Source organism: Dendroctonus ponderosae, unplaced genomic scaffold, assembly GCF_020466585.1.
Source record: "Dendroctonus ponderosae isolate FM_Combo_2020 unplaced genomic scaffold, Dpon_F_20191213v2 Dpon_F_20191213_4, whole genome shotgun sequence".
In the NCBI taxonomy this organism is placed as follows: domain Eukaryota; kingdom Metazoa; phylum Arthropoda; class Insecta; order Coleoptera; family Curculionidae; genus Dendroctonus; species Dendroctonus ponderosae.
Window position 1 is genome coordinate 11,496,751 of NW_026018611.1, and position 17,047 is coordinate 11,513,797.

Genomic DNA, 17,047 nt, shown 5'->3' on the forward strand with positions numbered 1-17,047 from the left:
ACGTCAGGAAGAAATTCCGATAGACTACGGCTTCAAAGCCCGGAAAACATTCCTAAATGTAATCTGACCGGCCGTGAAAGCCTTCATAGTATCTATTCAATGTGTGTGAATTATTTACTGAATATTAAAGTGTGTAAAGAATACTTTTATTACTATGAGGAGTACGAAGCAGTGAGCAATTTGAAAAGTGAGCACTTTGCCTTCTAATTTCACTATTGGGCCACTTTATCTATCGATAATTTAGTTTTTAAACAAACTTTTTATTTAAATCACAATAGCAATGATACAGTTAGATGTTATCTCAAAAATTCTAATGCTTGATATACGTTTTCATACGGTATCCAAAACCTACTCGATATTTGAGACGCCATATACATTTTCAGATTTCCCTATGGATCCCATATTGTCCAAACTTCGGTTGGTTTAACTGTTATAGTGTACAATTTTAAAGAATGCAATCGTTCATTTTAAAGGTATTTTTCGCCATATACGTCATATACGCCATATGTATTTTCAGATTTCCCTATGGATCCCATGTTGCTGTGTCTTTTCCTATTTGAAATTCCCGAAAACTTTCATTTCTATACATGAAAGGAACTTAGGTTGGTTTAAGTTTTATAGTGTACAATTTGAAGGAATGCAATCGTTCATTTTAACGGTATTTTTCAAGCAAACTTGTGGGTGCCAACGAACGGGTGTAAAGATCAAAGTAAATTATCTGCATTTGACTTTTAAATATAATTTAGGAAGTTCGATCAATGCATTTATCAATTATGAACTACCGGCCATATCTGGCGAGCAATCAAATCTAGAAATAAAATATCCTGATGTTCATCCCCCTTCAACTTAGATTATTTGCCTTTCAGCTCAGAGAAGAAACGAACTAGAATTAAGTAAATTTGGAACTATGATTTGCATTTTAGAAGGCATTTACTGCACCATTGTAAAATGTAGAGGAAAGTGCAATTATAATCTTAAACTTCTATCGCTGTAAATAATCACTTATTTGTCCCACATGTCTGGCAACGGACAAAAATACCAAATTTGCATTAAGAAACTAGYGAGGTCTCAACTGCATAYACTTTCTTGTTAGTTGAAACCACCATTAAAMATTCTACAGTTTAGCTCAATTATCCCMCTCTSCATCTTTCACGAGGAMTCAATGTTGTGGATTTATTTTGGGACATTGGGGACTATACAATATATCTTTTATTAATTTAATTAGTGTTTTCATTTTCAAATGCATTTGATATTGTGTAAAGTTACTGCAGACATAAAGTAGCTTCCTTTAGATTTTCGAATTGATAATTTTTGAGAATTAAAAGCTTTGTAATAACATAAATAACATAGATTAGTAGACTACTTAGTATTCTACTAATCTCTGGTAATAACACCTAAGCTGAATATTTCCCTAAATAATAATATAAAACAATTGTCAGCCATCATATTCAGCATTGCTAATCTATGCTTTGATACAAACTACATTCGAATTTATCAAACATAAAAACTTGGATGCGGCACTTTGCCCAATCTATTCAATTCATTAGTTTTTACGGTTCTTAATCCTCAAATTATCCATCTTTCCTATCCAATACCTTCTGTACAACAATTAAATTTCTTTTGAACAAAGTAGTTTTAGGAAGATTTTTCTCTTTCTCGGAGCGAAATTAGAGTACTCTAACTCACAAGGTGGCAAATTTAGTAAAAAAGTATTTTCTCAGTAAAGCTTTTACAGAAATTTAGCAAATTGTGGAAAATAATATATTAGGAGACTCTGGAAAAAACAAGATCAACAGAAGACAAAAGCAAACTCGTTAAAATCAAACAGGATCCTTCAGCTACTGAAAGAAACGTTAGAACAATACAAGAATGACGGCCTATAAAATTATGCAAAAATCCAGAAATATTTAAAAAGTTCTTAAAAAGCTGTGGAATCAACATACTAGTCACTATGGCATGCGATTAAGAAATAACACGCGATTAAACTGAGCGCGAAACGACAGAAAGTATAAATTTTCGCAGAATGCCAGAATGAAAATATATTTGCATTTCTCTACTACAGCTGGAATTTGCCTCATCACAAAATAAAATTAGCTGAACTAATGAAAACAATTGAACTAAAAGAAACCTTAGAAAAGCACCAGAATACGCTCCAATCAACGAAAAACGTTAACTAAGTAAAGCTTCTATGAATTGCTACAAATCAATCTACATTTTTGATACAATACKGCWAAACAACTATTTTCTTTCCGAATAGCTGAAAAWTAACAGAACCCATGATGATCTTCAAACGAAAGAAAAAACCGGASGGAACGCCATCATTACTGGATGATCATAAACTTAAACCAAAAAATAAATTCGGCTTTCCGCCAAAGTTCYTTTTTKTGTACAGTGTTGGGTCCAGTGTTATATTCAATTTACAATGTAAACATTTCCTCATCTAACAGGGTTCTGTTAGTTACATAAGCAGATGATAATATGTCTATTGTGGCACCTCATGCAAGCTCGAGGATTCCGAGAAATCGACAAATAAACTTGGACGGCAGCCAAAAGTGGTTCTAGAGCATACGCACCCAATTTTCACCAATAGAAAATGAAGATGTTTAACAATAACCAACTATTACTGATCTGAAGAGTAAACTTAGTGGAAACACTGTTTCTACGCACACACACAAGAGAAAATAGTTCGGACATATTTATATTCTGGATTATCGGCCGGAAGTCCTAAATGACTGTAAAAAACTAGGTTTGGGTGCAGCGGGTCAATCTCAATTTGAAATTCTTTCAAGAACATGCTGTGCTTACGTACAATCTGTTTGATTAATTTACTTGACTCATATTTGTAATTTGTTCATTTAAAACATTGAAGATTATTTTTCGTTCAATGTTAAATAGAAATAACACTTTTACCGGATGTTTTAGTAAAAACAACTAAAATGTATTTTTTTGTTTCAGGACAATAATTTTAGGAGTGATATTCGTCGTAGTAGAATATGACAGAAGTGTTCATTGCGTCCTACTATTATGGGGTCTCGTAGTAGGATATCTGGCCATATTACTGCTGTCCATGATAATAGAAGTAGCTGTATGCGTGGTAGCTTTACGGGGAAGTATTCTGGAAACTGGCCCGAGAAGTTCGATGCAGTATATTCTGTACATAAGACTGTGTAAGTATATTATAATTAACTTTCACTTAGTACAATCATTTACGCGATTTTATATTAAGCAGTCTGTGAATTTTTACATGTTATACAAATAATGTTACTAATTTAAAGATGCATTATCCTGTTTAGTTGTCCCTGATTTTAAGTGAGTTTATTAATGCTACTTTTTTGGGAAAGCTCATTGGGCCATTTGTCGCATCTAATACGCTGAGACAAATGGAAGGAACAATTCCGCAGGCGTTTTATGGTCACTTGAGCCGGGTTTAACTGCTCTTCGTCCATATCGTTTCTTAATGGGCCAATCTATTATATAACTCATTTGCCTGCACTTAATTTGGACGGGATTGAATTTAATCATCTCTCTAGAATAATGTTTATTACATTCTCAGTCATTATTTATTTCGGAAAGCCTGCAGATTCCACAGCTCACAAATTGCATGAATTATTTTCTTCATATAACGCTATAACGCATAATTTACGTGGTTTTGCGGACGCAGATTGCATTTGTGTACATTGTCCAGTCCAAAAAAACTTAAATGTTGGCATCAGTTCGAAGATTTAGACTCCGAAATGACATGTGCAAAAAATGTTTAATCTCTTTGAGTTGTACTGAAAAAAAAATCTACAGAACAAACGGAAAGTTTTATGAGACAAAACAAATACAAACAAAATGATCATCAATCAAAAATATTATTGCATAAGCTGTGTCAAATTCTTCTAATAGTCTCACTGTAATAAACTTATGTTGCCATCTTCATCCATCTAGTTCCAGAGTGCTTCTTCAGGTGATCCGCGCACCTCATTTGGGATTTTCCTCTACTTCTTTTCTTTTTGCCAGGGTCTCCAGTTTAGAATACGTGTTCTATTTTTCGTCTGATTTTGTGACCGGCGAATTTCCATTCTAATTTTTCTATCACTTTTCTCACACTCTTACTTTCGTTTTACTTCTTATCCACTCGTTTCTCTTTCTATCTATCAGTTTTACATATTCCTAACATTTGTCTTTCCATTGATCTTTGTGCTTTTGTTACTTTATCCATATTTTTCTGAGGCAAGTGTCCATGTTTGGGATCCATAGGTGAGAACAGGGTGTACCCATTGATTATATACTTTGGTTTTGAGGTATTATGGATATTTGCTATTTTTTAGGATGTAGGTCAATTTGGCGAATATTGCCCAACCCAATCTAACTCGTCCCTTGATTTCTGCTGCTTGGTTTCTTTGTTGAATTTAACAATTTGTTCCAGATCTATGTATTCATCAACTTGTTCTTTTTTGCTCTATTCTGATTGTGATGTTTTCATCAGAGTTCGTCATAGTTTTAGTTTTGACGTAGTTCATATTAAGACCTATATTTTTAACTGCTGTGTCCATTTCTTCCAGCATTCCCAGCTTTCCTGCCTGTTATCAAGGCGATATCATCCGCGTATCTTAGATTGTTCAGGTGTTGTTGTCCACATATTTTTATACCGTTTTCTGCCCAATCTAATTGAAAAATAGTCCGTAGGTCCTGATTAAATCTGAGCAAATTACTTGTTTTAGCTCCCTATGTTAATAAATTATTTTTTTAATCTCATTCGATCAAAATCGCTTTCTTGCATTTGTGATTTTCTATACTTCTATTACTGCCATATGTTGAAATTTCAGTATTACTAAATGTCTGGTAGTTTCGTTTTTATTTTTTTATGTTAACCTCGATAATTTGTTCAATTGGGTTTACTCTGGTGAACACTCTAACTATTTATTATTTTAACCAAAATGTTGATATTAAGTCTCTAAGGTTTGTAGAGATCTGGTTTCATCCTTTGCTTCCTTTGATTATATGTGGTCCAGATTGTGTGTCCATTTCTTATTCTTAAAAATTTCATATAGAATTATTCCTCTGAAGGAATCATTTGGATTCAACATAAGTAGCCGAAAAATATACTATAATTCCATGAAGACTTTCGTTCTAAAATTTGTTCAGTGGTTGGAGTCTGCAAAGCATTTGTATAATTTTTGTTTTAAGCAATCTGCTTTCATGTAGTCTGTCTTAATTTTCAGTATCTTCAGTTTCATTCAGTTTTTCCAAAAACTGTGATTCCACATTTCTTTTAATAAAATATGCGGGTGGTTTTTTAGCATTAGTTTAAATATATTAATCAATTATATTTGGGATGCCTTTTCACTTTTCTGTGCTTTGCATGTAGAAATTCGTTGTACGAATTGAATAGTTAGTTACTTCGCAGATGATCCTATTTTGTTGAATGATGTATGAAACCATGTGTGATCTATAGATGCGTCGTAGATTTCGTTTAGTTTTGCGACCATCGGCCATGATTTTTAGAAAGTCTTGTGCAATTTTCTGGTTAGGTAATAAAAGTTGATTTTTTAGCATATCTAGTTTGTCTCCTCAAAAAATTTGAGGTATTTATTGTGTCTATGTATACACCTTCAACCGCATTTAAAAACGTTTTATCGTGCGTTCTAAGTGCAGTGTGGTCCACAGCAATGCTTTCTTAATTTGAGATGAAATAAAATTACAGTGTGAATTAATTATAAATGTTTAGCTTATTCTGCGCGATTTAGAACCAACCACATGTTGGGAAGATTGTAAACCGGAGACAGCATAACACCCATTAATGCATTATACAGGGTGTCCCGTAAGCTCATGATCAAAAGGATATTGCGATATTCTTTGGACCAAAAGACGACGATCTGACCAAACTTTTATTAACCAAAAAAAGGTCTGGCTCCTCTGCTATTGATCGTCAAAATTCTTCAAAAAATTGATCTTTTTTGAAATATCGGGAGAATGGTACGATGTATTTTAGTGAAACCCGCGGTGAATTTGTTCTTATGTAAGACTCATATTTTAATGAAACAATCGAGTTCAGCCGTTTTCGACAAGTGGTGAATTCTTGAGTGTCGGGGTACAAAAACTACCAGAACGTTTTAGTTGGAAGATGAAATCAATTCTTTTTCTTTTTTAGGTTGATGCACTAATCATTTGTTCACAATTTTGTGCTCTTAGTAAATTCTTGTAGCATTCATAGTTTTTGCGTAAAAAAAATGTGTCTTTTTATAGTCACTTAGCAATGCTAGACATTTACTGCAAATATCGTGATACGAGGCATAAAATCATTGTCAAACCATCAACCCCTTTAAATAAAGGTACCGTTTCTCTCTCAACTTAATGAATAAAATACAAATTTTTTACATAATTATTGTAGCAGAATACATTGCTAGACTGGTTTTTCAAAAGCTAAATCACCCAGCAGGCAGCGTGTCAATAATAAGCCATTAGTCGACTAATTACAGCATTATTTGTTCTTAGATGTTTTTATTGTTTCCCTCATAATACTTTTGTTTCCAGCTGTGATGATCATCGAAGCTGGTTGGTTAACCGCTGGAGTAGTGTGGTTGAGTAATTACTATGTCGACTGTCCAGTCGATAAGGCTAAAGAGACTGTTTTAGGTAAGTATTTTTTTAACAAAACTGCTTGGTTTATTTGACAAGAAAAATGAATGCTCTTGAACCACTAGAAAATTGCATCTGCAATTTCCATTTTAATTTTCCAAGAATAATGTTCTGTCTACAATTTTATTTCATTTATCATCCAACAGAATACGTAATTTTCCTTTAATCGTTATTCCGAAAGAGGGAAAAACCTGAAAACGGCCAATAACGATTTGCAGCCTGTCACTGAAAGATTATGTGTTTACTTGGTTGTGGTTTTAAAATTTAAATATTTTCATAGAAGGGGTAAGACGAAACTTTAATGGTTTGAGCGAAGATGGTTTTCCAATAAAATTGCGTTTGTCTTGATTTTGCTTTATTGTCTTATTTGGGTAGAAGCAATGGAAGTCCGTCATTGAGATAATACGAGCATAACAGGAAGCTATTTTTTGACCTAGTTTAAATGGTAAAATTAGACACTTAATAGAATTATCTTGAGTAACTATATCTTGGAATAATATTACTATGTTTACTAAAACTTGGGATTTTTCACTTATTGAACCGAGAAATTCAGTTCGTTTTCCTGAAATATTTGTCCCGTTTTATTTCTTCTGTACATCATTCATTTCCTTGCGGCTTTGCTCAAAAATTATTTTGCAAAATAATGACAAAATGTAACGAGCGTATGCGGATCCGAGAAGCTTTCCAAGATTCAAATTTAAAATGGAAAACATTTATAAGGCTGTCGGATGTCAATTTTCCTTGAAACACAATTTTACCGAAAAATTGAAGCAACAAAAGTGTCAAAAATAAAAAATACAAGTAATTAAAGAAACATACGAAGCTCATTAAATTAAAATTATCGGCGACATTCTGTTTACACGATTAAAGTGTTCTTTAGATGGACAATAAAATATACCGATATATACAAACAACATTAATTGGTTTTCATATCAATCTTTGTTTTTTATGTTAGAATTTTTAGTTAGAAGTTGTTTTTTAATATATTAGGTATTACTTTACTTTTGAAAAAAGTTGCCTGACTAATTGTTATTAAGTTTCATATTCTTTACTTCTATCGCCATTTGAATCAAAGGATAAAAATCTTCAAACTTATCGTTAGCTGTTTGCAAATTAGTTGCTTTTTAGTATACACTCATTTTATTGGTTTGCTTTGCCCCACTTAAAAATGTATTCAACCGTAGATATTTTTTATAGGTATAAAGCGTTCTTTTTTTCGAGCTCTTGTTCAGAATTTCCTTTATATTTTTGTCCGAATTTTTGTTCATTTACTTCTTTACTGCATTGAAATCACCCAATTAAAATATATCGTCCGCAGTTAATAACTGCGAACTAAAAGAATCATAGTATACTGGATAGTTTTTTTTAACTTTAACCATTTAAATATTTCGACGAAAGTGATCTTACAAAAAAATCTGTCGGATAGGTAGTTAACATCTGGAAGGTGGAAGTTTATTCGTGCCACAAAATCATTAGGTGTTCGCAAATGTCTCCTTTTTTAGTAAAAGGAAATTTATTGGCTGGCGTTTTTCTACTTAAATATTATTCTACCGTAGACATTTCTTTCAGCTTTATCACCCGTTTCTTTTCGATCATGAAACTGCCGCCTTTTTCAGAATTTTATCATTCTTTTTGTCCGTACAGTTTCATTAATTTACTTCTTTCCTGCATCGAAACTACTACATTAGAAGATATCGTCTGCACTTAATTGTGGGAACTAAAATATCTATAGTAAACCGGCATAGTTTTAAAAATCTTGAAACACGAAAATATTTTGATAGAGGGTGATCTGACAAAAACTGTTCCGCATAAGAAGTTAATCCTTGAAAGGTGGAAGTTTGTTCGTCTCACAACATCATTAGCTGTTCGCTAAGTCTTCTTTTTTGTACTGAAAAATTATTCAACCGTAGACATTTACTTTTTCAGTTTTAAAACATGCTTTTTTTGATCGCCAAACTGCCGACTGTCTTTTTCACAATTTCCTTAATTCGTTTTGTCTGTATTTTGTTTCGTTCATTACTGCATCGAAATTACTACATTAGAAACTATAGCCTACAGTTAATCATTGGGGACTGAAATATCTATCATAATTATACCGGATAGTTTTTTTTATCTTGAAACACTTATAGGAAAAGGTCTTACAAAAATGCTTCAAAAAAATTTATACCTGGAAGAGAGAAGTTTATTCGTGTTACATTAAAAGACATCCTTTCTACTTGCGGGCTAGAGAAAGACCATTGAAAAATTCAAATGGTAACCACAAAATTTGATGCAGATTACATCAAAAAGTAGAAATGTTTTATCTAAAAAACTTTGATCGTTTTATCACATAAAGTAATATGAATTTTAATACTGTATAAAGCGCTACGAGATTTAATGCAGTATTTTAATATGCATACCTAATACACGTGTCAATTCTACATTTAAAATAAAAATATATATTTATTATTGCTGCAGGGTGTTATGTAAAATTAAAAAATATGTATATTTTTACAAAAATTAATGTGTTATAAACCATTGTAGCTTTTCAATTAGGAGAAATTGAATGGATAATTGCGTTATGTTAGTTGTTTATTTCAAAAATTGTGAATGAACATGTTAAGAGTACATAACACCTTCATCCGCGTCGAAAAATTTGCTAAATCGCAAAAAATTGGTATTGTGTCAATAAGCCCAATTGCAATAAAGAAGAACAAGTATTTATGTCAAGAGAAAAACACCGAGAAACGAGTTAGAGAATTAGCAAGATTGGGAAAAATGAACACTGCTTTGGCCAGAGAATAGGTCAAGAATTAAGACCTGCAATGGTACTTTTTATGTCCACAAAAATTCATAATAAAATGAGACGCAAAACTTTCTTGGGAGAAGGGTAAGGAATAATGTGAGCAACGATCAAATTATTTGCAAGACTTTTATAGCATTCATTCATTCATTTTTTTTCATTCAAATGCAAAATTTGCAAAAGTAGCAAAATCAGCGTCAACACCAAATATAAACGGGCGATATAAAAATATAATGTAATGCCTTATGCATCATATTTCCACATTTTCTCCAGATTAGCTGTTTTTTTAACAATGCGACAATGTCAATGCTGGATTTCTGTTAATGAAGAATAACAGGCGAAGTGACCATTCTGATAACATTAATTGTTCATTACAGCCGCCCTTTAACAAACTATACCGTTGCCTGAAAGGACAGCATCAAAAGCTTTTTGTCTACCGCAGCTTTGGCTCTACAACCTAGGAATTCATGTTATTACCAGCGGCGAACAAAATACTTTCATACCTAATATCAGAATCTGCCATAACCTGGACTGAATGGGAAATTTGTGAAAGTTAAAAGCGGTCTATGTTATTTTTCTTCAATCGTAAGAAGTAGAAAGAAAGATACATCCTACTGCCCAGTCCCAGTGATATGTCACAATACAAACTTTAGCACTATTTCTGAAAAAAAATTCGTTAAGCGGAAAGATTGTAAAAAAAATATTAGTGTTGATCAATTTGGGGCTTACTGGTATACAGAAAATTATGATGGGAAAATTTGAACAAAATATTAATAAAATCGGAAGGGTTTCAAGATCTGCGAAGGTTACGCCTTTTGCCGATCCAAAACACAGTTGTTTTGTCACAAAAATATATTCGAGAAAATGTCTGGCCGGGGAAGACAAATCCCAAAAATTTCATATTTTAAAGGAAAAAAGACAATTCTTAGTGTACATTTTTAATAGATTAAAATAAAAAAAGTTGTCATGTATCAAAATTTTTAAATTTTGAGGTTTTTTGGGATAAAAAATTATATAACATATAAAAAAGTACATTATAAAAATAAAGTATTATCGAACAATTGGAAATGAAAAAAACAATTTGATCATCAAAGCCAGTGAATAAATGTTAATACAATTTTTCTCAACTTTTCGATAAAAAGGACCTTCAACTTGCTCTATTTTCAAATAGTTTCTTAATTTTTTTTGAAAGTTCCTTAAATAAATCATGCAATTCAGGGACCATTTTTTGCGCATTTAATAAAGACATAAATATATCTTAACTCAACCCCATCATTCATTGATATTTTTCCGTGGTTGTTCCGGAATGTTCATAGTGCAAAGCGGTCGCTATAAAAATAGAGTCATTTTGGTTCTCCTAATATGTTGTCAAAACGTTATTCAATATATTTTTGCATTTATTTATCATACACGATTATTAATATATACTTTATTTCGTTTCAGCTATGGTAGTTTTTAATTGGTGCATTCTACTATCAGTGCTAATTACTGTGTGGTGCTGTTACGATACAGCCGGCCGTTCCTGGGTGAAAATGAAGCAGTACCAACGATCTATGAGAGAGTCTGAATCGAAATTCCAATATAAACGTTCTGGGAGTACTAGAAATTGGAGGCAAAGGTATTTTTGGTTTATAAATGCTTGCTTTGTGTGTCAGGGTCTTTTAAAAGTTAGGATGGGCACATGTTTCAACTCTAATAAGATACATCTAGATGCAGCCAGCAGGTTGTAGCCAAATGAACTATATTCTAGTAAAAAAAAACACGATAATTTTCATATATACGATAGCTTATTTTGAAACTTTGCTATCATTATTTTTTGCCCCAAATCTGCTTAATAACTTCATGCAACATAACACAAATATGTAACCTTCTAAAATCTATTTAAAAATTTATTTGTGTCAATTGCAATCTGAACCAAGTCGGAATATGCCGCAAGCAGCTTTCTAGCTTCTCCTAACTCTTCCTGCCATTGTTAGTAAATTAAAACCTAATGGACAGAGAGACCGATTAGGTCGATAGCCTTTTTCTGTAGGAAATAAGGAGTATTTATTTATATATGAACATCTAAGGGTTAAATCGGCTCAATTTCCACTATTTTCCGTTGACTAATACATTGAATAGGGCTTACTATGAAAGGCATTTTTTTCCATTTGTAGTTTCTTTCAAACCAGCAATAGAGTATGCGAATACTGCGAAAATCACGCCTTATCCACTCTGGTACTGCAGCGTTGCGATGTGCCTTTTTTTGTCATATCGCGAATGTGAGTTTTGGTTTTCACTTGTAACGCCTATCTGTATTATATCGCTACCTAACACAGTAATATTACATTTAAAACTCGATTTACTAATGCAGATTTGTGCACACGACAACAACAGTCAATAACTCTCTTAATCCTAGATATTTGTATGTGTTTTATTTTGTTTTGTCATAACTGTTTATTTCACTAATATGGTATTTAGATGCTAATTGTTCGCCTAGTGAACCGTAATCACCTAACTTTTTGTTAGTATTAGCTATAAATTATACTTTTTTCTTAATTGCACAAGGCACTATAGAACACTAATTGTGGCCACTCTAGTAATGTACAGTTTAAGTACAAAGAGTTAACTAAATGTCTAAAAGTTAAACCTGAAAGATATCGGGTTTCATACATTTTAAGAGCTTTTCAGAGACGGGAGCACTGCCCAAATTATCTATCGATTATTATATCTATTTGTTTCAGTGATCGAATTAATATGATTATTTGTTTACTCTTACTCTTTTGTTAATCCGTAAGAAGTCTGAACTACCATAGAGTGAAAGATAAAAGGTGTCTGTTACATTGCTATGGAAAATACCATAGATGAAGAATAAATGTTCAAAGAAGCATGTCTGGTATCAATTTTAAAATTACGTTGAATTAATCATTGTAAGCGCGTCATTGAAAAAATTCGCAAACAAAACTCCTACTAAGAACCCTTATTTTCCTTAAAAAAATGTACAAACACAACCCTAATTATAGACGAATGTTGGCAACTGAACAACAAAAAGAACACAATACGTTAAAGTTGGTTTACGCGAAGATATAACGCCCTTCTCATGGATACAAACTTTTTGTTCCCGAATCGAAGATTGCGATCAGATATCAGTATATCCCACAAAACTACTATATTTTTCGAGACTCTTTTTTATTTTCATTTGTATGTAATCTGTAATAGAATTTTTAACATACATGATGCAGATACTCGGTATTTCAACTTATTATACAGTGTGTCCCATATCTACATGATCAAAATGGTACTGCGCCATTCTTTAGTTCAAAAGGGGAAGTTCAGATCTGGCATAGCTTTAATAAAAAAAAAAATGTATGCCTACGTTCCTCTACAAGTTAAAGTTTTTGTAATCTTATGAGAATGTTGTTAATAAAACTTGATGCGGATTTGTTCGGAATTAAAGCTCATTTTTGGGGAAGCTTCTGCGCTTATCCCCAATGGGCCAGTGGTAAATTTTTGACTGTCTTGGTACGGAAATAAAGCGAACCTTTGAAAATTTGTTGGCGTCAAATAATTATTTTTCCTTGTTGGTGCGTTGATCTTTTTACAGAACTTTCGTGCATTTTGTAAAATCCTGTATTCATAGATTCAAAACTTTGTTGCACTTTTTCCCCATTAAATAATTTTGGATGACGCGCAAAAATGTAAGCATAGACTCCAGAAAGAAATAATTCGCCGTTGAATATGGATTATAAACCACTGTTTCGCATAAATTTGAATTAGAAAAGATGTTCGATGCTCCATTCTTTGGGTTAGTCTAAAATGATTGACCGTTTCCAAATTGTATAGAATATTATCAACATCTTTTTAGTAACTCCACAGAAAATAACTCGCAGAGTTGCAGAGTTAGCAAACGATATTGAACATGATTTTAGCACCATCTAATATTCGAGTTTCTTAATGGGATTTGAACACTGGTATTTACTTAACATTTTTACAATAATTATTTGAAAAGCTTAGATCACTTTAATAGAAAACGCCCTGGAACATTTCCTTACCAAATACATAGTTGTTTCGAAAATAAGAAATGGTCTACTATTTTAGGGTTCTTATCAGAGCCGAAATTTTGAAAATATTTTTACCGAAATATTAATCGGGGAATGCTTAATGTGCACTTTATTGCCAAGCAATAACTATTCGGGCTTTCAACACCACTTTGAGGGACAAAATATTTCAAAGTTTTTATGCTAGTAAATGGTTTTTGGCGCTCTTTACATGTAATTATACATTTATTCACTCCATTTTAACATCCTTTCAATAAAAGCAGGAACCCAATTTTTAAGCCAAAGTTTTCGGGAAAATCTTTAGAAATAGGAAACTATGGGAGCGAAAATATATTAAAAACATCCGGCGTAACTCCGTTGTGAATACAAATGCTTTGAATATAAAAACTTCTTTAACAAAAAGAAATTTGTTCTGAATTTTTTAATCAACTTTCTTGAGCAGAGTTTCCTTTTCCGAGAGTTCAGCCTTTGTTAGTATCAACAAAGCGTAACAAATTTTAATATTTTCAGCATCCAGTGGATGTAATTGTAAGATCTAACTAATAACAATCTTATTGAAATACGCCACGCGTTTGGAAAGTAATTTTTCAAAAGCAAATCTTTAGAGGCATTTTTAGAACTGACTTCTTTGTCATGTTTAATTAACGTGTTTTAGCTAATTAAGTCAATTCTGCTCATATATTCTGGACCGTGAAAATATATTACGGAGTAGAGGTGTTTAATATTATATGAATATTTCTCTGTAGCTGTTCTATCATTACGTACTGGGAACCGTGTGCTGTTAGTGCCCTCCAATTGCTTGGATTTTGGGCTTTATTTATACCATCATAAATCTCATCAGTCTATCGAACTAATGAGCGCCCTTTGGACCTTCGTTTTTCAATTATTCTTGAAGTTCTGCAAATCAAATAGACCAGATTCTATTCTGGATGTTCAGTTCGCTAGGAATCGTCTCACTCATTATGTGCATTGTATGTGGGATTTGGGGGGGCAAAATTGTTTTTTCTAAATGTGGTGCTGCAATTTTCAATTCATCAATTTTCCTTCTGCCCGATGCTTTAACTGTGCGGAGTTCAGCTCCACAGCGAAAGATGGAAAATAATACCATCACACTATACTGTAGTATACTCATTACACTTTTGTCATTCCTGTTAGTCTTGGATGTTGCTCTCACTTGATCCCGTGTCACCAATATATGAGCCTAGATGGTCTACGATTTGAAATCTTCGTAGCGCATCATTAAACTGCCTTACAGGTTTAGTTAGGTTAGAGCTTTAAAACGATCAACTATCCTAATTTTGCATTTCACTTCATGTATTGCCAGGCCTCATCTATTGCTCCAAATGTCTCAAATCCGATTAGAAGGCGCCACATTTCCTCAACTAATGCTGCTATCAACGTTGTATCGTATGTGAAAGAGCTCTGGAGAAAGGATCTAAAGGATATTTCTGTATTATTTGAGCATGTTGTTTTTATAAAGTCTTCTAATGAGTGAAATCAGGTGTGCAGGTGTTCCCATCTCGCCATCATCCTTTTCGCGTATTTTCCAATCTAGTTAGTCAAAGGACTTTTGGTAATCAAAGAAATGACCATCGGAATAATTCTGAGCTGTGAGATCTGTAGATCCAGATGACCAGATTTTTAGCGGTCGCTTGATAATTCGAACCAGAATCTTAGACCGGTGTAATATCAACGAAATACTACCCTTCTTAGTGCACTGGAATAACCAAAGAGGTAAATTAGTCCTTAGCTCATTGACCTCACGTCTATATCACATTTGGTAAAAGTTCTCCCGTTAAACGGTTGCAGCCTGAAGAGTCGCTCATCTCTCTTATATCTCTGCTTGTATTACATTCGAGTTGTGCTCAATTTCGTTTATATCATATGTCTCCTGTTTTTGTGCCTTCGGTCCACCACTGCCCCGATATACCAAAAAAACAGTGCGGATTCAATTGTGTCAAACAAGTCTTGCGAAGAAACTGTATAAAAAGGTGTTCGATTTCATTTCGGTGCCTGTGTGTTTTCGCGATCTATGCGGGATTTTTTCTGAATATTTTAATGGAGATCTATTTGCAACATCGTCACAGAGTCCATTTATAGATTTTTTTTGCTTCATAACTTCCCAACTATCATCAACGTTTCGGACTTGCGACTATAAGTTTACTGGTCTTTGGCAGAAAATTCTCTGTGATATTCCTCTACCGTTATTCGACATTTTTATTCCAAATTTATTGGTTAATGTTGCGATGATTCTATCGTTGAAGGCGAAGGGATGATTCTTTTCAATTGTTCTATGAATCTGCTGTTTTTAGTGGAAGGTCTACATTATATTCTTAAAGCGAAGTATAAAAACTGTTACTAGCAGTGGGATGATCAATACTACAATCTGCTCCCGAAAAAGTATTAATGTCTGTTACAGAATATTTCCATCTTGTATTGATTATGAGACAATCTAATTGATTTCTGCATATGGCATCATGAGACGTTATATTATAAAAACAGCTTATTAGCTTGCATAGAGCGAACTGTAGCCAACAAGTTTAGTTATAATTGGACAAGGGTATTGAATAAAAAGTTAACAAACTGAGTAAGAATAATAGAAAACACACAAAACGTACTAAACTGAAACTTGTGTCAGCAGTTACAAGTTTAATAAAGTTCAGTTATGAATAAATCCATTTTTTGAAATAATTTTTGCTACCTAAATCACATTTATAGTAAAAAAAACCCCTTGCTATTCAAATAAGCACTATAGCAATTTTATCTGATTTACATATTTTCTTCGGATGGAGACTGGTTTTTTAAACTTACTGAACACGAATTTTCTTTCTTCCGCTAAAATAACGCCTACCACCAATAATAGAATATCGGATGGAAACAGTGTATTATTTAACATTTCAATCCGGATTCTCAATATCATGTGTCGAAATAAGGCCTAGAATAGAACAGTGGCAAGTCGTAGACCTTTAAGACTGTCGAAAGGTATTAACCTACTTAGACCCTAATAGAAATTTACCGAAAGGGAGCGCTTTATCTGATATCCGACACGGGTCATCCTACTTTTACTGGAAAATGATACTTTTTGGGACATTTTCCTATTAGTTTCCATCGATTTTACGACTAGCTTTTCCTAAGGTTTCCCTCGGCGGAAATGTAGCAGAAAGTAGGTTAATATTGGACGAATCCATTATTTTTTTCTGTGGAAAGTTTGACTAATGAAGTTATACGAAATAGACAAGGGGGCTTTATTGGCTTCTACAGCAATAGTATTCAGTTTCATTAAGTTATATACCGCATTGACAAGCATTTAGAAAAGCAATCAATTTGCACCAACACAGTTGTCTCACCCTGCAAAATATATTTTTAAATTTTTGAAGCATTAAATTATTAGATTAATTTTATCTCACAAGAGGCCCGAAGCGAAAGGCAAGGGACACTGTTGCGACCCTAAGCGAAGCGAAACACAGTCGAAAAAATTTGCCTATAACGCAATTGATTATTTTTTAATTGGTCGCAGTTAGTGAACAAACGGGATGGATACAGATGAGAAATATTTATTTTCTTTCTTTCCTATAATGTAAAGTAGCAAAGGAACGAAACATGT

The 17,047-nt window shown here is 33.0% G+C and overlaps 1 protein-coding gene across 4 annotated transcripts in view; it reads left to right on the forward strand.

Moving 5' to 3' along the window:
* Positions 1-17,047, forward strand: part of LOC109542114 (diacylglycerol lipase-alpha) — a 155,092-nt gene that overhangs the window by 85,661 nt on the left and 52,384 nt on the right. For 3 of the 4 annotated variants that reach the window (XM_019911172.2, XM_048665505.1, XM_019911173.2), the window contains exons 3-6: positions 2,956-3,167; positions 6,520-6,621; positions 10,850-11,024; positions 11,563-11,667. In XM_019911172.2, the coding sequence (XP_019766731.2) occupies positions 2,956-3,167; positions 6,520-6,621; positions 10,850-11,024; positions 11,563-11,667 (594 nt within the window). The remainder of the gene's footprint in view (positions 1-2,955; positions 3,168-6,519; positions 6,622-10,849; positions 11,025-11,562; positions 11,668-17,047) is intronic. The other variant, XM_019911174.2, reaches the window with a different exon arrangement.